The 24010-nt window shown below is 41.9% G+C and overlaps 1 protein-coding gene across 1 annotated transcript in view; it reads right to left on the reverse strand.

Moving 5' to 3' along the window:
• The window catches only part of GPC3 (glypican 3), a 410784-nt gene that overhangs the window by 30652 nt on the left and 356122 nt on the right, over positions 1–24010 (reverse strand). Inside the window, exon 7 of the mRNA XM_037016978.2 lies at positions 19902–20061. Within this exon, the coding sequence (XP_036872873.1) occupies positions 19902–20061 (160 nt within the window). The remainder of the gene's footprint in view (positions 1–19901; positions 20062–24010) is intronic.

A 24010-nucleotide genomic window follows, 5' to 3' on the forward strand; every position in this document is an offset into this window, starting at 1 on the left:
AAAGCAAATACCCTGATTAAAAAATAGGCAGAGGATCTGAAGAGACCCTTTTCCAAAGAAGAAATTCAGATGGCCAACAGGCACATGAAAAGATGCTCCACATCACTAATCATCAGAAAAATGCAAATTAAAACCACAATGAGATATCACCTCATACTAGTTAGGATGGCCACCATCCAAAAGATAAACAAAAAAAAAATTTGGCAAGGATGTGGAGAAAGGGATACCCTCCTACACTGCTGGTGGGAATGTAAACTAGTTGAACCACTGTGGAAAGCAGTATGGAGGTTCCTCAAAAAAACTCAAAATAGAAATACCATTTGACCCAGGAATTCCACTCCTAGGAATTTTCCCTGAGAATGCAGGAGCCCAGTTTGAAAAAGACATATGCACCCCTATGTTTATCGCAGCACTATTTACAATAGCCAAGAAATGGAAGCAACCTAAGTGTCCATCAGTAGATGAATGGATAAAGAAGTGGTACATATACACAATGGAATATTATGCAGTAATAAGAAGAAACCAAATCCTACCATTTGCAACAACATGGATGGAGCTAAAGGGTATTATGCTCAGTGAAATAAGCCAGGCAGAGAAAGACAAGTACCAAATGATTTCACTTATCTGTGGAGTATAAGAACAAAGCAAAAACTGAAGGAACAAAACAGCAGCAGACTCACAGAACCCAAGAATGGACTAACAGTTACCAAAGGGAAAGGGATTGGGGAGGATGGGTGGGAAGGGAGGGAGAAGGTGAAAAAGGGGGATTACGATTAGCACACATGTGTGTGTGTGGCACAGGGAAGGCAGTATAGCACAGAGAAGACAAGTAGTGACTCTACAGAATCTTACTAGGCTGATGGACAGTGACTGTAATGGGGTATGTGTAGGGACTTGATAATGGGGGGAGTCTAGTAACCACAATGCTGCTCATGTGATTTCATATTAATGATACCATAATAAAAAAAAAGTGATCTCTTCTTTATGGAACATCTCTAGTCTTTGGCTTGCCAGAAAAGCTGACTGAATTTTGTATGTTTGGACCCAAGTTCAAGCGGAATAAATACTAGACCAAATCTGTTTATGTTTTTATAAACAGATGAACAATTAATTTAGGCACTAAGGGCCTGAAACTGGTTGTTCTAGCCAAACTGTGCTCCACTGGACAATCCCTGAGCCTGATTATTCTCAGTTTCTCCAGTGAAAAAGATGAAAGTCCAAAGTCGGCAGCTGATCTCAATACTAGCTGAAGCAGTGCCTCTGGGTCTCAGTAAAGGCTGACTGAAGGCTTACATGGCATAGACCACAGTACTCTGAAGCAGAAAGGGAGGTGACTGAGCAGAGGTTATTATATTATTAATAGTTCCATGGCTTTTGAAGTCAAAAAGGCATGGGTTTCAATCTTGGCTCAACCATTTATAAATTGTGTGACCTTGAGACATTTACTCAATTTCTTTGAGCTTCATTTTCCAGAATGGGTGTTATAATATTATCAATTTCATCTCTTTTGTAGAGATAAATGTGTTAATACTCACTTAGATCAATGTTAGTATGGAGAGATCAGTGGTAAGTGTTATTATGTTTCTGATTATTACTATTGTTATTGTTATTATTATTGCTAGAATGAGATTCACTCCCACATTCATTATGAATCTCTGTAACATGCAATTCTCTAACATACCAAAGACCTATAAAAAGCCAGACTTGCTCATGAGTATGCAATTTAAAATTTTGAGTTGTGCTGAAGGAATAATGAATAATTCTAAATGTATTATGTTAGCTGGGACCTTGGGCCCAAGAACGGCACATGGGGCCTTTAGCCTGGCTGCCTGTTCAGTCTCCCAGAACCAAGAATATGAAGGTTTCCAAAGGTACCTTCAAGCTGTCTAAATCAACTGCTGCCGCAGCAGATGACAGCCTAGGATGTACTTAGGCCAGATGGTCACACAGCACAAGAATGCACTGGGGATCAATAATTATAGCTCTCAAGTGGTGCACAGAAGAGTGAACCCAGATCTCCTAAGAATGCACTGAGTTACTTGAATATCACACGCTCTTCAGTCCCTCCTTTTCGGGCCCAGACTCAGGCACCCAGAGGAGCTGTGATTCGTGGGAAAGACATGGGGGTCTTATATCAAGAGAGAAAGAAGAGAAAATTCTTTGGAAGCTCAGAATAGCCCAACTCAACTGGGCTGAGCACTGTACTTCCAGTTCCTCCCTGGGCCGCCTGACTCCACAAAGCTGGTGGGCCTCTGAACTACTCTTGCTGAGGATATTCTGACGGAGCACCAAGTCTGTGGGAAAAGCTACTGCCAATTCATTGGTACCACAGAATGGTTGTACCATCAGCATCATGAACAAATATTTATCAGGTGCATGTGCTTGGCCATGACGCACGGTGGTTATGGATGTGCGTTTTTATTATTCAGAAAGACCTGGGCTCCAGTTCTAATTCCTCCCATCTATTGGTCTTGGGCAAGCTATCCAACTTTCTGAGCCTCAGTTTTCTCCTCCACCAGAGCTAGTATAAAAGCCTACCTTCCAGAGTTATAAGAAGGATTTAATAGCATGATGAATTTGAAAGTTATTTGTAAATTACCATCTGCTAATTGGTTGTTGTTATGGACGGAATGGTAGATAGAAGGGTTTTGGAAAAGTAAAGATGGAAGGCTGAGGCCATGAAGAATGAGTTTTGTGGAGAAGGTAGGTCTTGAAGTAATGGGAGGCATTAGGACGGGAGCACAGAGCGCATCACAAGCATATGTAATGGTCTGAGCAAAAGAAATGAGGTGGTAATGAGAATGACACGTTCAGGCCAAAGATGCACATTTATAGCCACAAAAAGGTCCAGAGGACATGGTGGGATTGTTGGCAAATCCACGGCCTCATGGTCTGAGTTCAGAGTGAATAGGCAGCCTGGCCTGGGGGGTCTGAAAACTCAGGCAGCACAGTCCTCACTGTGCCTTGACTCCAAGGCTGAGCTACACACTCGGGCTGCACGGCAGGTGCCCTCACACCCTCCTGGCTAAGGCGCCAGACTCCTGGGAGTGCCGGTCACTGCTATGCTGACATGACCCAGACAGCAAGAGGGCCAGATGCGAAGCTAAGAGGAAAATCACAACATACCTATTAGCCAGGAAACAGCATGTACCCTATTGCAATTGGATTCCTGAGTGGAACACTCCAACAGGGGAGGAGAAAGTAGGAAGTTATTAAACAAATGAAGCAAATCTGTACATTTACGCACACACATGTACATAATGTAATTATCGAAGTAAGAAAAGGTTAATCATTGGGAAAAAGAGCACAATTTAAGGTGATGTTGTCTTAAAATTCAATGCCTTTCTAATGTTGCCCTTTTAATTTTATGAGTTTTGGATGGATTTTATGTTTGAAATTCATCTGGAAATCCTTTATGTCATCATTTGGACAGGCTTGTTTTAATTCATATTCCTACTGATGTTTGCCCCTGTTGAGTAGCACAGACGTGGTGAAGGCAGAATGGATTTATACACATTGCGGTGGGGCCTCTTCCAAGAATGCTAAATCCTTTGGTTTCTAAAACATTACAGATGAACTGATAAAGCCTAGCATGGGCGCCTGGGGACCTTGCTGGCTCTATCCATATTCATTCAAATGACTCAGTGATGTGTTTTCAGCTTCCCTTGCCCCCATGTTCTCCCTCAGTGCCCTTGACTTTGATAGCTCTTCAATATGTTATCCCTCTCTGTGCAGTTTCTGCATCTGCAAAACAGAAATGACAATGATACCCACCCCACAGGATTGTTGGGAGGAGAAAATGAACTGCTTCGTGTAAAATATTTCAAACAGTGCCTGGCACATAGTAAGCCCTCAAAGGCAGTGAGTTATTATTATCATGCCAAACCTCTCAAACCTCTCATTGTGTCCTTCATGCTTTCTCTCTGAGCTTCCCTGGCATCTGCCCATTTGCCTGAGGTGGGAACACTGACCTTATCCTTCACTACCCTTTCTTCCTTGTCTGGTCACATCTGAAAAACCAGGTTCTGTTGATTCTTCTGCTTAAAGACTTCTCCTCCATGAAGATTTCCAAAATGCAATTCTGACCATATCATAATTCTCCCATAACTTGAACTCGCTCCCACTCCCAACTGCCCCACATACGCACACACTCACTTAATACCTTCCTCCAGCAGCCCAAGGACCACCTCCAGTCTCTCAGAGGTGTTCCCCACAGCGCTATGTTGAGAAGGGTTATGAGGTCAGATATCTAGGCCAGCTGATGACCCAACACATTGTGAACTCACAGACCCTGCAACAGGATCAAGGCGCCGCTCCTTAACGACACACAGAAGGCTCTCATGATCTGACCCCTAACTAATCTTCCAGCCTCTCCCCTCGCCACACCAGACTGCATGTTGTTCCCAGAACCACAGTGTCTTTTCCCATACTATCCGCCCAGCTTGCAATGCTCTCCCATTTTCACCTGACTCCTACATACTGTTGAAGGCTCGGCTCAGTTTCTCACCACCCCAGTCTGGGTTTGAAGCTTTTCCTTTATGTTTCCACAATTCCCCAAGCATATTGCAATCAGTGTTTTAACCGCATGACATTATAATCATCTAATTAGGAGTCCGTCCTTCCCTACCCCTCACCCCTCTTCACAGCTCCCAATTAGAGTAGGAGCTTATTTGGATAAGGACTGTGCTTATTTGTTTTTGTATGACCAGGGCCACGCAACAGAACCTTACTGAGCACCAGTTACGGGTCAGGCACTGGCAATTACCTGATCTCAAATGTGACATGCTAGAATGGTTATTAAGGAAGCAATCTGCCTAGGGTAAGGCCCCACTGAGCAGGAAGGTACATCTGAGCTGTGTTATAGGTAGAGAAGGGGAAACCATTATGGGCTAAGGGGCCAGCCTGTGCAGAGTATGAACAGCCACCACTTATTAGACCCCACCGAGGAGCAGGCACTGGGCTAAGTGCTTTATGGATATTTAAAATACAGGACTTTATTTTTAAAAAGGCCCAGGCAGGCCCCAAAGTGCAGAATAGCAAATTCAGGAACAGTGAGAAATTCAAGGTAGTTGGAGCATAGGAGGGCGCAGGGGATAGTGGGAGACAAGACTGGAGAAGCAAACTGGGGCCAGATTAACAAAGGCTGGGCTGAGGGATTTGGCTTCATTACTTCTCATTCATGCCTGGAATCTAGGACAGCAAGGAGAATGCCCTTCTGATTTCAAGCTGCTAGTAGTAGAACAACTACAATCTCTCCTTGAAGGAAGGCAGACTAATTTTCCCTCCTTAAGCTGAACCTGATTCTAAATCCCTTTGCAATACTAAAAATACAGTTGTAGGCGAAAGTACGACTGGTGTATTCAGGTTTTGGAAGCCCTAGAACTGCAATGTACATCATTTCCACAGATGCCACCCCAAAGCATTAGCACTGCCAGAAACAAATCCATCCTCCCCACTCCTGCTATCATTCCATACAAAGTGGTGTGTGTGTGGCGGGGGACGGCAAGCTAGAATAGAAAAACCTCAATGGAGAAAGAAATTCAGGGCTCCATGCTCCAAAAAGCCTGAGTCAGACAGAGATTGGTGCAGAAGGGTGCAATCTCTGGCTGTCGACTAAAAATGATAAGTAAGGAACTTAGGAACCCACAGACAGGAAATCCCTGGGTTCCTTTTCATGACTGATCTGGTTGTCCAGTGCTGTGTGTCAGACAGGTTCAGAAATCTGCAGAGGCACAGTGCAGACATCTGTATGGCGCTGCTGCATACATGTATAGAAAATCTCCAATTCCCCGATCCCAGCGCATTTGGGGAGAATATCATTCCTCAGTCCTCTAGCAATAGTGCCGGACAGGAGTAATACGTTGCCTCCCTGCACAAACAAGAAAGAAATGTTGAAAAGGAGAGTGGGGGGATGTTCCAAATTTCACTTGCCTTCCAACCTCTGCCCATTTGGCTGGTGGTTAAAAAAATGGTTACCAACCAAGCCAACAGAATATAACCTGCTATTAGGAGTTCACTTTAAGTCTGCGAAACCAGGCGAAGACCAGCACATGGTATTCATTTGGCTTAATGCCATCTGATACAGGACACAACTCCCAAAGTTGTTCTTGCCTCAGTGCTCCGTGCACTGGCCTACAAGACTCCCCACCCAGCTTCGGGATGAGGCTGATGAGATTTCCATTGGTTAGGAGGGGGATTTCAGTGGGAGCCCATCAACTTCAACAAACAATAAGGGGTTTTGAGAAAAAGGTTTATGATCTGATTAACAGTTTCCAAGTTAAAGAAGTTCCCAAGGCTAGGATTTAGCTTTCAGAGTAACTGAAAATGAGGGGCCCTTTCATTTGCCAGCAGAACTTTGCAGGAGAGGAATTTTCTCTTACTCGTGGTGGAAAGAGCTATTGATTTAAGCCTAGAATCTTTAAGGATGAAGGAAGGAAAATAAATCTTCCTAAGTATCCTCTCAACCCCATGGTGCACTGGTAAACGTTTAACAACTGGCTCTCAAAAAAGAAAAACAGCAGGCTCGTCATTTTATTTTAAATTTTGCTGGAACAAAGGATGTGGAATACACAATTTACAAATAATAAAAAATATATTAAATTCCATATAGCCAGTTGATTCTCACAGAATGCTTTCATGGGTTTTGGCCAGACTCTTGCATCTTTAGCCAAACTAGGGTTGTGACTGACAAGCAAGCGTAGTTCCTGTAAGAACACTAGCTGATACATTGGTTTACATTAAGGCACGAGACAAAAATGAAATAAGAAAGATGTATGTTGCAACTTCACTCTTTCATCAATGACGGGAGTGACTTCTCAGCTAAATCGGATAATAGTTTTTCAATACTGGAAGAATTGCTTCTCAGTGTTTTGTGCTATGTACAATGTCATAGCTACAGAGACAACATAACTTCAAGTTTAATTTGCACTTTTAACATTTTCTCTATCATTTTCTTACGCCTAGGGTCTAAACAATCAGCAAAACAATAAATCAAGCCCTGATTTGTAGTTTTCCCTAATTTCTGTAGTGTATACATTTCCATCTTGGTCAGAGTATATAGTACTACCACCACACAGACACAGTAGACACCACCTCAGGAGCATAGAAAATAGGAAATGTAATAATTAGGGTGTGATGAGTTTTGAGATGTTATCTTTGTGTTTAATAGAATGTATTTAAGAGTAAATCAATGGAATTTAATTTTTCGTCATGGCTATGTTTAACAGTTGGCTTGCAAACATCCCTAAATTTTGTCACTGGCTCTCGTGAGCCAATGCGGGCCAGCACCAATACACCCCTGTCCTCACCCTCATTTAGACTGCTGCTTTTTAGTCTATTCCATTGGATCCAAGGGTAAGGAGGGATACAAGGCCAGGGCACAGAGAGCAAGCTATTGCCCTCTTCTCGAAGTGGGGTCTCCTGCTCTGCTCTTTACTGCCAGTCTGTAAGGACATACAGACAGAAATCGAAAGTAAGCACTTAGTAATTTTTATAGCAATTTGACAGAGATTTTTAGGTCTGTTGACTCTCATAATTAAAAACTGTGGCTTGTATTTTGTAGGCCTTCTTATCATTTCCTTTTTGTAGTAATTCATTTTTATTATATTTTACAAAAATATGGGTCCATGACAGATTTGGGGGGAACAACCCCCTGCCCCTGGTCCTTCACCATAGATAACTTGAGATGCACGGGTCTATTCCGTGAGGCCAGGGTCAAGGAAGAGAGTGGTGGAGATGAATGTGGACAAGACAACCTTGGTATTGACCATTCAGCCATTAGGGCTACCCACTTGTCCTGCAGGAGGGGCTGTATCCCCATTTGCTTTTCTAACATAGGGGCAGGAAGGCCACAAGATTGGAAAGAATTGGGGAGCAATGAGCATTGGATTCTCATGGTAGTAAAACAAATCTAGAGGCTGTGAGTAACAGACAGGATGTTGAAAGGAATTGCTTGCTGGAAGAGTCTCTGCCATTCCTAAGGATCTGTTTGCTTAGGAAAGTAGTTGCAGAAAATCACAACTGGTAACGTGCTCAAGTACAGTTGGAAAGAGTCTCTTCTTCACTCCTCTTCCCTTCCCCCAGCCTGCAAATTTGCCGCACTGGTTCGCTCCACCGCCTTGGGTCTCTTTTGCTCTATTTACATGTTTGCACCGGCATCACTACAGCATCTCTGAGCTATTCAAGACCATGGAAGCTAAGAGCCCACGACATAGGTACCTGTGCACTCTCTGACAGCCCACTCCTCTCCTACCTGGCCAATCATTCTGATATATGGTTATTTCATCTCTAGTCAAATACCTCCAGAGTCAGGAAGCTGATTATTTCCTAGAGCAATCTATTCTACTGAGGAATAGCTCGAAGGGTTAGAAAGTTCTTCCTTTAGTCAACCCAAATATCTCCTTGGAAATTGTGTGCACGGGCTCCAGCTCTACCCTCATCCTCCATATGCAAGACTTCTAAATATTAGAGAACAACATTCCTATCACCCCGATCCTTCTCTTATACAGACTGAACACTGCAACTTCTTTTCACTGTCTTCCGCTGGTCCTGCTTGCAGGCTCTACACCATCTTGCTCATTCTCCTCTAGGTTCCCTCAAGGTCACAGACAAGGTGTTCCCCACAGTGTGCCCCCCTACAGGAGCCCCTATTCCTGGGTTGACTGAATCAGGCAGCTCCTATCTCTTTCCTTACAATTTCAGCTGCTTGAAGTTGGAGGATACTTTGAGGAAACGAATTAAAGAAGCAGTGAGGGTGAAACCTACCAAATAGGAGGTAAAAGGAAGCTAATATGAGAGGTCAAAATTGCACATGGATGAGTGAAATATTTATTGAACATCTACTAAGTGACAGTTACAGGGCAAGGTTGGGGAGGGAGGCAGAAGCTGGTGACAAATAGCTGATAAGTGTATATATAAGACAAAAAAGACTGGCTTTCTGCCTTCTGAGGAGCTCATCATTAGTCATGGAACCCACTTTACTCTGAAACCCATCCTGAAGGTGCTAGTGAGATGGCCCCGCTGCTCTGACATAGGCTGTTCTCAGACGCTGGTATTTGTAATCTCTGCTCCATTTTTATTTATTTGGTAATTATATTACTGCTTAAGCCCATTAATGAGCTACAAATGAAGAGATTCTGTATGCACTGGTGTTCATTCTCACTTTAAAGGTTTATTTACCATCCCTCATAGCTGTTAGGATTGTGAAAAAAAACAACAAAAAAAGACCCCCAAAATAGATCAAAAGGCAGTTTTTTAAAGTCAGTAAGTATATTTGGAAACATTAAGAACCATAAGTGCCATGGATCATTTTGCTGGATCATTAAACATCTCTCAGCCAGGTGTGTACAGAAGCAGTCTCTATAACTAGGTTTCCTTTAAAAAACAAACAACTAACTGAACAAAAACAGGCCAGTAATTTCATTCCTCCCAGCACAAACTGGAAATCTCCTTGGACCTGACACAGGCCAGTAAGAGGGAGAAAGAGGTGATGGTCGCACTTCTGTTCTTTTTGCCATGTTAACAAAAGTTAAAGGACAGCATTGTCTGAATTGAAAAGAAAGATGTGTGCACTGGCATGCGGGTGCGGAGTATTAGGGGCCTGTGGAAGGCAGGTGCCCACAAGGTATCCATAGCTCCTCTCAGAGCAGGATGTCAGCCGGGCTTCAAACCTGCTGTCTCCCAGGGTAGCCACTAGGACGGCCCACACTAGCCACTTTCAGCTTCTGTCTTACTCTGCAGGTTCATGATTCCTTGTTACTCTGGGTTCCTCTGATTTGACTCCCTCAAGAGACCATTGCTCAGCAGGGGAACTTAGGGCCACTGCACAGGTTTAATTAGACATTGCAGCTTTCTATCTCTCTGATTTGATACAGCTTCTCGTAGGGGAACACTTTCCATTTGATGGCACACAAGCCCACTTGTCCAGATACCTCGGGGGCTGTTATCCTACAGGGATGGCTTCACTTCTATCCGGCATCATTGCTAGAGGGTTAGTGGTCGCCACCTTTCTGCTGGTCCCTCCTCTCCCGTTCCACCAGCTAGTATTGAATCTCTCGCTCCCATTCCTTTCTATCATGCTAAATGACCACACTTAAGTTGAGTCTGTCTCTCAACTGGCCAACATGGCTTCCTCCAGAGAAAATACATTGTATGATTTAGCCAGACTCATACACAGAGTTTCCTTGGAATTTGAAAACAGATGATAAAATAGAATACAATAGCCGCAAACCATTCCCACTATCCTTAACACTCCCGCAGTTCTTAGAGTTCCATGTAAGGCCCATCAGCAAGTATACCTATGATTGCATTACCCTGATAAAAGCCTCCCAGCCTAATGGGCTCACATGGGAAAGTATCATAAGGCAGCGAATCTAGAAAAGTGAACCCCAGAGTATCTCCTCACAAAATAAGCAAACTCCTGAAAGCAGCTCAAGGTATGGTAACTTCACGGAAAGTTTTCCCTTTCCCTTACTCTCCCCATCACCAGTGCATGTGTAGTAGTTCCCTAGTGGACCCTAAGGCCTGGGGAAGGCCCCTTTCTGGGTACACTCACTCCATGGCCAGATAATATCACTGTTCAAGCTCACATCTCAGTCCATCTTTGTGAGCCATGGGAACTGCACATGGGAACTACAATCTGGGGTGAGGTGGGATTGGCCGTCTTGTCCATCTATTAGCAAGAACCATCTAGTCTGTATCAGGGAGAAAAGCGCCATTGGAGTAAGCTTTGCTTCCTTCAGCTTCCGAAAGATCAAGGCATGAAAGCAGATGGCTTATAGTGAAGAATAAGATAGAATGGGAAGAATCAGGGGGCCTTTCCTTGACCCTCTCCGGCTCATCCACCCCTGCCCTCATGGCCCCCCTACCACCAAAGGAAACAAAGCATCCCTCGCCTCACTGTGATTCTGTCAAGATGCAGTCGACCACTACTGTTATGACTGTGCTTATTTGCCCAACTCAGCAGACATACTTGTCATTGTTTAAATACCTTCGCACTAGGCTAAAAACAAGTCAGTGAGTCACTGAGAAACACCACCTGGGGGATGGAGAAGGAAGAGCAAAATAATATGAGAACTGTTGGCCAGAACATTGGGGAATTAATTTACAATTTAAGCTCCAGGCCTTTGGTGACTAAAACTAACTTGTTACCCAAAGGTACTAAACAATATTAATACTACTAGCCTAAATGGGTAACTTCTTTACAGTTTATAGAGTACTTTTATGCCCTTTATCACATGTGTTTCATTCAACAACTTAGGAAGTGGGCAGATGAGGACATGTTTTATCACTATTTTTGCATATGAGGAAACTGAGGCACAGAGAAGCTGAGTGAAATGCCCACCCTCCTTTCCCTTAAAGTCACAAGTTTCAGCACCCTACAGGTAGGGGGTATCCTGTTCATTCATCAGGCGGGATTTACCTCCAAGTGGATGAGCTGGGGTCCCCTTTCATTGAGGTCAGATGTTTGAGGGACATATATTCCAGGAAAAAAGGTTGGTGGGAGTCACTACAAGATCTTGCCTGAGAATTCTAGGAGTGGGTTACTTAGTGGGAAGCAGCATTAGTGCCAAAGATCTGAGTGGGTTTTCAAAGTGGGCAAAGGAAATAGGATCGAGTTGTTTCAACGATACAGTACATTTTTGGAAAACTGCTTTAATTTTTTCCTGGACCTGTTACCAACAGGGCAGTATAAACAGATATATTACTGTATCCTCATGTATTTTGAAACTATGCGCAGGACGCAACAACTTTCCCATAAAAAAAACCCCAGGACATTTCATTCCTCCACAAACTTCCCATTCATTCTTCAGCAGGCAGTCGGACTTGTTCTAAAGCATTAAAATTTTGCAGGTGTCACCACGATAAAAGATTCAGCACGAAGTTCCTCCATCAGTTTTACTCTTTGCACCAAACCAACCCATTAATGAATTTACTAATACAACGTGACTACCAGTCCACATTTATGAAAGGGGGGGCATGACAATTTAGAAGGATAGGTAAGCCACCGAAGTGTCCTTGACCTCTCCTACGTGCGCAGCCTCCTTAGGACTGGGAGTATAAGGCTACACTTGATCCACTAACACGTGAATACAAATCATTGGCCTAAAAAAAAATATTTCCCAAATGCTGGATTTTTTTGTTTTAGTTATTCTTTTGCCTCCAGATTGTAAAGGAACTGTAGGGAGGAAATACTGGGTTTAGAGCCTCATGGGACCCGCAGCTGTGAAGTCCTAATGGCGTCACTCCAGTACTCCTGGGAGGAGGTGACCGGTGGGGGAGAGCAGACAGCTGCTTCCCTCACAACGCCTGCAGATGACAGAGAAGAATGCAAAAGGAACCTGCCTACACCTGGATTTCCTTTCCTGCTCACCCGCTGCCAAGGACCAAATGGGCAAATGGGGAGAGACTGCAAGTTCCTGGCAAGCAAGCATCTCCACAAGACACATCAGTTTAATACAGGCAACCAACAGCCATTTTTTTTTTAATACAAAAAGGGTTTGCTTTATTCTAAGAACCCTGGTTCAGGATGGTTTCTAACCCCTATCTACCTTCTTTTTCAGGTTCTCTACATAACACTGTGTGCCATAGAATATAGACTTTTTTTATTCTTCCTTCCTTTTTCTTAATTTCAGACACAAAGCTCAATGAAGAAAACATCATAAACACAGAAGAGGAAAAAGGACAAAAACCTCAACCATAATTTCATCACCCAGGTAAGTATAGTTATTTTTTTAAAAACAAGAACAATATTATACTCAGCTTTTCCCAGTTATTAGCATAGAGGATTGTAGATTTTTTAAAATTAAACTTTTAGTTTTGAGATCATTGTAGAATCATATGCAGCTATAATAAATAATACAGAGAGATTCTATGTACCCATTACCCAGTTTCCTCCAGTGTTAGCATCTTGTAAAATTATAGTACAATATCACAACCAGGATACTGATATTGATAGTCAAGATATAGAACACTTTCATCACCACAAGGATCCCTTCTGGTGCCACACATACTTCCTTCCTGCCCTTACCCCTTCCTTAAGCCCTGCAACCACTAATATGCTCTCCATTTCCATAATTTTGCATTTGGTTTTAACACTGGCTCAACTCCTAAGTCCAAAACATGTTTCAAGAACTCTCTTCCTCAGCCCACCACCATCTAGCTCAAGCCCTTCTTACTCTAGTAGAGCGACTAGCAATGTGTGTATCTTCTACAGTCTGTTTCCACTGCCGTCATCTAAAGGCATAGGCTTTCACAGCATCTGGGATCACTTTGCCCTGTCTCTGGCCCAGTTTGAGGCAAGATTATCTTTTTTTCTGACTCACACTTTTAAAGACATTAGGCTCACCAGAACGTTCTGGCTGCATGCACAGAGCAGTGCAAGCTAGAGTAAGCACAGGTCCAGGGAGGACAAGGCTTGAGGGAGTGGTAATGCAAATGTCTTGGAGATGGATGTTTCTTACTTTGTGAATGTATGTTTCAACTGTGTTTCCAACAAAAGGTGTGTGTGCGTGTGTATGTAAGTGAGTGCATGCGTGTGTGTGTGTGTGCGTGCATGTGTGTGTATATGCAGGTTTCTGTGTGAGTGAGAGTGGGGACTTGGTGGAGAGGGGGAGGCAGATGCTTAAGTCGCTTAGTCATCATGTCCTGGCCAGGGACAAGTGGCCAGAGCTTGCAAAGCTTCTTAGAGACCAGCCCCAGCCGCACCACTGGGAGTAGCCAGCTTCCCAAACAACTTACCATAAGAGCTTGACAAGGCCAGTAACTAGGAACGATGTTGATGGCAGTCTGGCAACAAAACAGTTACCTTATTGCAACAGGTCCATCATGGATGATCTGTCTTTGGAAGGGAGTCTGAACATGGGTGTTCTATAATTCCTGGGCTAAATTCAATATTTGTAAAAAAAAATGTGTGCTGAACTAGGGATGCTGAGAAAGCCAAAGAGCTTTCAGAGATTTTGGGATAATAATCTTCTGGTTGTTATAAATATTTGTATAGTTTAACAGGTTACAAAGCACTTTCACACTCATGACCACATTTTATTTTCACAATAACTCATTAAGGATGATTAATCCCCATTTTATAGCTGAAAAAACTGAGGCTCGGAGCAGTTACATAACTTGCCCGAGGTTCCACTGTTAATAAATGCTCTAGGACAGGAACTAAGTGTCTTAATCTATCTCATGGATGATTGGGCCTTGGACCTCTTTTATACTTCTAGAATTTTTAGTTCACTGCGGGGCAGTTTATTGGCTTCTTAGATGCTTCAAGTATGAAGCCTAAATGCCACAAGTGCTCAGTTAGAAGGTGGTAAGAGCCGCAGACAAATCACCTAGGGATCTTATTAACATGACCTTGTGACTGAGCTGGTCCTGAGGTGGGGCCTGAAGTCCTGCATTTCTAATGAACTCCCAGGAGATACAGATGTTGCTGCACCATGGCCCCCACTTGGAGTAGCAACAGGCAAGGGGATTTTGCTGAATGTTGGTTGCCTTTTTTGGGACTTAAACGAACAAGCAAGCAAACACACAAAAACAACAAGACAATTCTAATCTACAGCTGTAGGCTCTCGGACCTCCTGTAGGTCAGCAGCCACAACAGATTACTTGCTTTAATAGAAGATACCATTTTTGAGTGTTTACTAGGTGCCAGGCACTGTGCCAAACGCTGTGCATGGAATACTTTATCTAATTGCCACAACCCTATGAAACAGGCTGAGAGAAATCAAGTAACCCATCCAAAGGGAAACATTAGCCTTGCTTCTGAGAAGTGCAAGGAACAGGTTAAGCTGTCACCATGGGTAAGAAGACATCATGCAATGGTCATCTCAGCAACAATTAAATTCAACAGTTGGAAAGAAGGCTCAGCTGCTGAGAATTCTGTGTTAGACTTAGAAATTAGAATTACAGTAACTATAAGAGGGCACTCAGGGAATTTGGGGATGAAGTGTTTTAAGAGTGAATATAGCCCAGAAACCTGGAAACTACTCAAATTTTCTTATTAGCATCCTGGCACACAAGCATATTAAAGAGCAGGTGTGGGCAGTCATGGGGAAGAAAGCCTGGCTTGCCACATTGGAAAAGTCAAAGGAGCTAAAGTAGGGAAAGTGAGCTCTTTTTTAAAGAGCAACTGGCACTGCAGTGGCCTGCGAGAATTGTCCATTGTCCGGACATTCTCTTTGTTTGACAAATGGAGGGACTGACTTGTAAAAGGAGTAAGGGCTTGGCCCTAGGACACTTGGGAGTTCAAGTCAAAGCCAGGCAGAGAAACTAGGTGTCCTGCCCTTCCTCCAGTGCACCGAGAGAAGGGAAGACGTGAGCCGGGGAAGTCAGCCAGTAGCACTACTTGCTGCTCATAGTGCAGAAAGGTTTGTTCAGGGACAAAAGGGAGATCGGAGAAAGTGTGAACGTACACTGAGCCTTGTTTTTTATTCCCAAGTTATGTTTTGGAGGAAGGAATTTGGAAGTTCTAAATGAGATGGTGGTAAAGGCACACAGTGTTCTAGGTCTAGTTGACTAAATGGATGTTGATGAATCCCCAGGACCAGATGGCATCTACCCAGATTTTGGGTAAAATTGTGTAACAGCTGGCCAAACCGTATAGCCTGTCTTTCCAAATAGCTATTGTGCCATGAGCCTGGCAAATCGCCAGTAAGTCTTCTCTCCACGAGAAGCAGAAGCATTTCAAAGGGGACCCAAGGAACTCCAGGCTAGTAGGATCACTGAACATGTTAGGCGAGTGGAACCTATTTGGAGTAAGGCATCATTTTTCCTGCAAATTAAATTAACCACCATTTGTGTAGTGTTTTACAGTTTACAAAGCACTTAGGGTTAATCATGCCTAACTAATTGACTAGAATTCTTTGAGAGGATAAATGTGCATGTGGACAAAAGGAAACCAGTGGATGTAATCTATTTAGATTTTGAAAAGGCCCTTGACAAGGTCCCCCACCAAATACTGTTTAAAAAAGTTAAGTCACCATGGAATTGTGGAGTAGTGTTTTGAAATGGATAGGGAAGTGGCTTAGAGGCAGGAAGGCAAGAGGAGGGATCAGCAGTGGTGTGTCCCAGGGATCAGTGCTGGGGCCAGTTAGCATTTCGGTGAATCATCTCAGCAACTGTTCGATGACAAAAAGTTTTTCAGGGTAGCAAAATGTCAAGCAGATTTTAACCTTTTTATGACTGTATTGACGAACAGAGAAAGAAGAATCAGAGTAGAGTTATTCAAACAGTGGTCTCTGAAATCTCACTGCGTGGCTTCGAATCCTGACTCTGTCCTTGGTGACTGCATGACCATAAGCAAATTTCTCTACCTCTTCCAGCATCAGTTTTCTCATCTGCCCAGTGGGGATAATAATAATAATCCCTAGTTCATAGTGGTGTTGCAAAAATGATCTAAGACAATGCATGTAAAGTTCTGGCACAGTGCTTGGAGCATGGTTGTGTCCAGTAAACATTAGCTTCTATTACTTTTGCTTATTATATTCAGTCAACATCTTTCTTATAGAATGCCAGTCTCTGAGTGATCACATTATACCCTAGGAGTGGAACTTGGGAGCCACTGCATACTGTTTCTTGAAAGCACTGGAGAATTTGTTTTGGTATCTCAGATGGGGATAACTAGGCTGGGATGATTGTGAGAGATTTCATGGAAGTAAACTAACAATTATGGAGCACCAGGAATGGGCTGGATATTGGGATGGATGCTTTACAAACTTTCTCCCTTGTTTAGTCCTGTAACAGACCTATGAAGTTAGGGTAATGATCCCCATTTGATGGATGAGGAAATGGAGACTTAAGAGAGAAGGCTAAGAAATGTGACCTAGGTCATGCTGGCTCATGAAAAATAGAGCCAGAATACAAATACAAGTTTGCTCAACCCCCAAACCTAGTTTTTTCACTGCATTGTACTTGAAATGTACATTGAGGGATGGCTGTAATTTAAGAGAGAATAAAAGAGGGAGTTTTTACAAATAAATGTAGGCAAGAAATAAAAACTGTGTATTTATGGGCTCATGGGGCACAAGCATGGTTGTTCTTGCCAAAGTAGGGGGTTCCTGTTGGGCAGTGGCAAGAAGCGAAGCTACAATGGCAGTTTAGGCTAGACTAGAAGGCCCTCAGAATTCAGCTAAGGAGTATGAGCTTTATCTTCCAGGCAATGGGGACAGGATGAATGCAGTTGAGCTAAGGGGAGGTAGGAGATGATTTAGAAAGATTAACCTGGCAGCTGTGCAAGATGAACTGGGTGGGATCTTCAGCCTGGGTTCCTGATTCTTTGTTCGGTAAATCTGTTCGCCTAAGGCTCTCTATACTCCTGCTTCAACCTAGAAGCTTGGAGACCACTTAAGATGTGCTTGAAAGAGGGTAGAAGGAGGAATAGAAAGGAAGCAGTGACAGAAGCAGGAAAAAACTAAAACTATCTACAGGGATTTGGGGCCAACTGTATGTGAAGAGCAAAGGAGAAGAAAGAGTCAAAGTTGACTTCAGTTGTAAGGATGGCAATGGCATCAGAAAAAATAAGGATATTAAGGGAGAAGCCAGTTTGGGATGGTATGTTAATAAGTTTGATTTGTGACACACCAAGTTGGGGGTAACAGTGGGAAAGCCAGGTAGAAATGACTAACTAGTAAGCAGCTGGAGATGTGGGATGGTAGCTCAGGAAAGTAGTTAAAACTGAAGGTAATGATTATATTAGTTATCCCCATAGTGGTATAATAGTTAAAGAATGTTCACTGCAGCATTATCTACAATCGCCAACAGGTGGAAACAACCTAAATGTCCATCGATGGACAAACGGATCAAGAAATTGTATATATACACAATAGAATATTACTCAGCCTTAAAAAAGAAGGAAATCTTGTCATATGTTTCAACATAGATGAAACTTGAGGACAATATGCTAAGTGAATAAGCCCATCACAAAAGGGCAAATACTACACGACTGCACTTATATGAGGCAGATCAAGTAGTCAAAATTATGAAGCAGAAAGTAAAATGGTGCTGCCGGGGACTGAGGGTGGAGAAAGGGGAGTTGCAGTTCAAGAGGCACACGGAGTTTCAGTCATACAAAATGAAAGAGTTCCAGGGATCTGCCATATCATTTGCATATAATTAGCAATATTGCACTGTACACTTAAGTTTGTTAGGAGGACAGATTTCATGTTAGATTTGTTTTTTTGCCAGAATAGAAAAAGAACTTAAAGAAATCATTAAAAAAATTGAAAGCACAAGAGTGGATGAGATCTGTGTTTTCTCTGGAGAAGAGAAAAAAGATGGAAGCTTAAGAAGAGACCTCTGGATAACCCTCAGTTTCAGGGTAGAATTAGGAAGAAATAGTGAAGGAAAGAGGCTGAAGAAGAATAGGAGCATGTAGGGACTCAGGGGCCACAGGCAATAGAGTTTTTTTTTTTTTTTTTGAGAGGGCATCTCTCATATTTATTGATCAAATGGTTGTTAACAACAATAAAATTCTGTATAGGGGGGTCAATGCTCAATGTACAATCATTAATCCATCTCAAGCCTAATTCTAGTCAGTCTCCAATCTTCTGAAGCATAACGAACAAGTTCTTACATGGTGAACGAATTCTTACATAGTGAATGAATTCTTACATGGTGAACAGTACAAGGGCAGTCATCACAGAAACTTTTGTTTTTGATCACGCATTATGACCCATAAACAATCAGGTCAAATATGAATATTCATTTGATTTTTGTACTTGATTTATATGTTGATCCCACATTTCTCCCTCTATTATTATTATTATTTTTAATAAAATGCTGAAGTGGTAGGTAGATGCAAGATAAAGGTAGAAAACATAGTTTAGTGCTGTAAGAGGGCAAATGTAGATGATCAGATGATCAGGTGTGTGCCTATGGACTAAGTATTAATCCAGGCTAGACAAGGGCAGCAAGACATCCACGGATGCAGAAGATTTCTCTCAAAGCAGGGGGGGTGAGGTTCTGAGCCTCACCTCTGTTGATCCCCAAATTCTCACCTGATGGCTCCCCTGCGACTGTGCCTGTCTTAGGTTGTTCCTCCCTTGAGGAATCTTACCCGTCTCTGGCTAACCAGTCATCTTCCGGGGCCATACAGGGAAATGTAAAGTTGGTAAGTGAGAGAGAAGCCATATTGTTTGAAAAGGTTAGCTTTTTACTTCTTTGCAGATTTATGCACAGGCAATAGAGTTTTAAAGAGAAGGCTGTGTACTGCAGAGGGAAGAACATGGCACTAGAAGTCTCAAGACCCAAGTTAGATTTCATTCTTCCATTCAGATATATCTGTTCTTTCCTGAGTCCCAGTTTTCTTATCTGTAAAATGGAAATGAGAACATCTGTCCCAATGAAGTGCTTTGTAAACTGCGATGATCAATACAAATGCGAGCACCTTGTGCTGCTGTTTTGCCTTCTTAATCCCAGCAGCTGTTACATTTTTTCTGTTGCTGTTGCTTTTATGTAGCTCTACAGTTATGTGTCATAGCCCATCTATGTTAGACTACTTGTGAGAAAATAAAGTAAATATGACATTCCAGGAAGAGAGGGTCAGCTCATGTCTCTTCCTTTGAAAGGTTGCCCATCGTTGGTTTTTTACTAGACTCCCAAGATTTCATTTCTTCTAACTAAGAAGAATCAGGCAAATCTCCACTGGGAAGCGGTCAACTGATTAAGTCAGTTCATTTTAGACAGCAGAAAACAGAAGTTACCCATTTCATTTATGCAGGTCCAGAAAATTTTTTTTAAAAGGTAACCTGAAAATTTCATTTTTCCAGAGTAGAGTCTTCTTGAAGAGTTGACAGCATTGTGTGTTGCAGGGATTTTAGGAGAGTTATAGAGAGTAGATTCAATTGGTTTTTAATTCCCAAGTAGCACCATTTTAGCCCAGATCTGAGCCAGCACTAATCAGTTACCTGCTAAGAAGCGGAGCTGATTCTTCACTTTCATCATTCCATCACCAGAGCCTCCGATACACTCATCTTCATCATCGCCGCAGTCTCCACTTTCAAGCTCTTCCTCATCAAGGTTTTTATCCAGAACCCTACCTTTGGGTACCGACATGGTTCTCAGGAGCTGAAAGAAAATAACCAGGAATGTAGCAGCTCTTCATATTTCTCTGGTGGGTCCACACAGTGTGTTATTAACAGGAGACATTAAAAAAATGTTGAATGACTTACACAGAAGCTTTTAAAAAGTCATTTTCAACTGTGAATAGGCATAAACTGCTTATACTCTTCACAGTTTCATGCTTCTGGATATCTGACATGATTCTCCACTCCTCCATTTCTACCTATACCACCCAGTAGCCAGACTGTATACTGTATCAGACCTTTCCATATCATGGTATTTAAGTTCCTGAAAGCCTCCATGGTAGGAGAACTCACGTGAGGAACTTAAGACACGATAGGCAAAGCATACTCATAGGTTGAGAGGACATCGAAATCAGGAAAGATCCCTATGGATGCCTCCTATAATTATATTTACATTCACTAAATTAAAACAAGTGCCTTCCACCAAGTACAGAGAATTGCAGTGACATTTTATACACATTTTAAATGAATACTTATAATAACTTGCCATGTACCATGCTTTGATCACTAGGAAAACTTCTGAAGTAACTCCCTCTTCCACAATTTCAATAAGATGTTTTGAAATTCATTTTGCTTTATTGTAGGTAATAGGCCTACTAAGAGGCATGTTTGTTTTGCTCTTCAGTTTGCCTTTTCAGTCACATTGTCAATGCGTTTCTAATTTTATGGTGACTCCCACTTCTCAAAAGTCTCTCCGCTGACCCAGAAGCCCAGCTCACAGCATGAACGGTCTCCGAGGGCAGTTTCAGACTCCATTTTACTTTTCTTTGCCATCTCTCTTCAAGGCTCTATTTTAATATCCTCTATGCCTGCTCTAGCTTCTGCCCCACCACCCATTTTTTCCATCCTAAATCTCAGACCCACCATCAATTTTTAAATAATGGCCAAGAAAAGATGCTGGATATACAGGAGGTGAGATTTTTGTGATCCAGGAAAAAAAATGCTGCACACAAGGCCCATTGTGGTTTCTATGGTTTCCATTGTCTGTTCGTTGTCACTACAAAGTATACATTTGTGTTCTCCACCTGTGATTTAGCTGCTACACCGAGATCTACTTGGAATAAGCTACATACTATAGAGAAATGTGAGTTGGCAGGGTTTTTTTTTAAGCAAAGAAAGATAAGTCCAACAACCTCTAACGGCGTCAGAGAAGCCAACCCACCTACCACCATCGCCACCTGGCTGCACACCAGTCATCCCACACCTCTAACTGGGTAACAGACACACAGGCTAGGACGAGATAGACCAGTGGTTCTCATACTTTTTGGTCTCAGGTTCCCTTTACACTCCTACTTGGAATCCCAGAGAATGTCTGTTTATACAAGGTCTATCTACTGACACCATCTTAGAAATTATAACTAAGAAATGTAAAAAAAAAAAAGTAATTTCAACATAACAATAATAAATTCATGATGCATTAACATAAGTAACATTTTTAAATGAAAAATGAATGCATTTTCCCTGACCTAACACAGAAGGAAGGGTGGCATTTCTTTTACATTTTTGCATCTCTCTTTAATGTCCAGCTCAATATAATAGCTGGATTATTACATCTGCTGCTCCATTCAGTCTGTTGTTATATATTGTTTTGGTTGAAAGATCTGCAGAAAATCTGGCCTCTCACAGATATATAATAGGGAAAAAAGAGGAGTATTTTAGCAGTCTTTTCAGATAATTGTGGATATTTTTTATTGATACTACATCAACAAGTGGGACAGGTCAGTTGCCATGTGGAATAGGAAACCATATAAACTTTCCGTGTTCTGTTACATTAAAATCCCCATTGGCGTGTTTTGAACTTTGGGGCCTTTCACCCATTTTGTATGATCATGTGCAGGTCATCTGGAAAATATTAGTTCACTGAGCTATGCGGGTCTTCCAAATGTTGACACCTTTCATTATGTGATATAAAAAAAAACCCACATTCACCAATGTTATCACCAGTCTTTTTAAGGAAGTCTTTAAGCATTGGGAACCTCTCAAGCTTATGGTGGCAGATACAAGTTTTCCAAAAGTTTAATTTTCTATTCAAAGTTCAAATTTTATCATTGGCAACAAATACTGTCAGTTCTTCCTTTAACTGACAGGCTCTGTTTGTTCCTTTTGAAGAAAATGTCTAACAGAAACTCAAGTCTGTATAACCATACTTTGTTAGTCATTATCACAAATAAAAATGGCACTGAATGAAGAGGCTAGTTTAGCTTGTAGCTTAAGTAATCTCCCAAGCATTTTTGCCTAAGAACATATCCACACAGTTTGCAACAGAAATACCTTAAACATACTTCACATTTCATAACAGAATATTTTTTAGAAGTATACTCAAGGGTTAAAGTTCAGTCAATTAATCATTTTTACTGCTTCAGCAATGACATCCTTAAGTGAAACTGCCTTTTATTTTCCTACAAGTGTATGTGGGTAAAGAATACAATGATTTCTAGTACAGGTTGGGGCCACTGCCTTGATTCACACTGTGGTGCCAACAGTCATACTCAACACTGCTTTTGCACCATCACCACAAGTTGTAATACAGCGAGAAAGGCAAATAACATCCCAGTATGGTTGTGCAAGTAATTTTGACCTGTGGGTTCCTGGGTTTCACAGATTACTGGGGTCCATAAACCATTCTTTGAGTATTGCTAATCTAAACTATGTCACTTCAGTTTGGCCCCAACACCCTAATCTCCTCCTCTACCATTATGGGAAAATTGCTTTTGACATAAGCATTTTTAGGTTAATTTTCAAAATATATCCTTCATGTATGTCATGGATTTCCTGAACTAGTATTGTTCACGTAAGGGGAATTCATGGTCAGATATGCATTAGTGAACTTATGATTTCTCAAGCACATCTCATATCTGTGCCTTTCATTAGTCCCTTCAGCAAACATTAATTGAACACCTGATAGAAGCTGTTTTCATTTCTGCTATTGAAAGCATTCCATCCTTTCAAACTAACTTCAAATGTCACTTTCTTAATAAAACTTTCCTGGCTATTATGGGGGGTAGTTTTCTCTTCCCTTCTTCCACCACTGCTCCCTTTATCTCTATCTCCTAAACAGCATTTTACATATGCAACCTGGTATTATTTATTTGTACACGTGACTTTGCTCCACCACCAGGCTGTGAGCTACTAGGGGCAGTGTCTTTTTTATCTTTGAACCTCATAGCATTTAATGCAATGTCTGGCACATAGTATGCACTCAATAAATGTTCTATTGAACTGAAGCAAAATGAAGTAGCATGCATGGTATCTTTCATTCTTTAAAAGCTACTTCCAGACTCTCATGAAAAGGAAGAAAGCCAAAGCACAGATTAATTATAGAAGAACTTGTGAATGAATAGCTAAACCCTTTTGGGCGACCCTGGCTAAGATCTGTAGCTAATCTTTGAGAGGCCATTTTCCATCCTGTGGTACAATGCCCCCAGTCTTCTCTGGTAGTTCAGTTTTTTTTTAAGTGCAATTAAAAAACTTTAAAACTTTGCCAGTGAGATTACTTCTTTAGTTCTTAAATTACTCCCCTTTTGGAGACAACTTCAGCATTGAAGAAGGATTATAGTATACTTTCAAACCATTTTGCACGGGCATCTGCTGATGAGCCTAACCCTCCTACATTAACAAAACAAATCCAAACGTAGAAAGCTATTGTTAACACAAAAGTCTTTAAGAAGAGTCTGAAGCTCCAGATTGTTGAAAGAAGATAATGTGTCAGAGAGGATGAATTGCCAGCGAGGACTGTGGATTTAGTACAGCCTGGAATTTGGCACAATCAGCTAATTACAATTCACAATATTGACCTTTTTGTTCCTTCTCTCGCTCTTGACAATGTCTTCCAGCCTGAATACTCACTTTATAAAACGGAAGTTATGAGGGACTTGCACACAATTCAGTCAACTTTAGGTGCCTAATGCTTTTGATGAACTGTTTGCCATTTT

The sequence above is a fragment of the Manis javanica genome, chromosome X (assembly GCF_040802235.1).
Source record: "Manis javanica isolate MJ-LG chromosome X, MJ_LKY, whole genome shotgun sequence".
Classification (NCBI taxonomy): domain Eukaryota; kingdom Metazoa; phylum Chordata; class Mammalia; order Pholidota; family Manidae; genus Manis; species Manis javanica.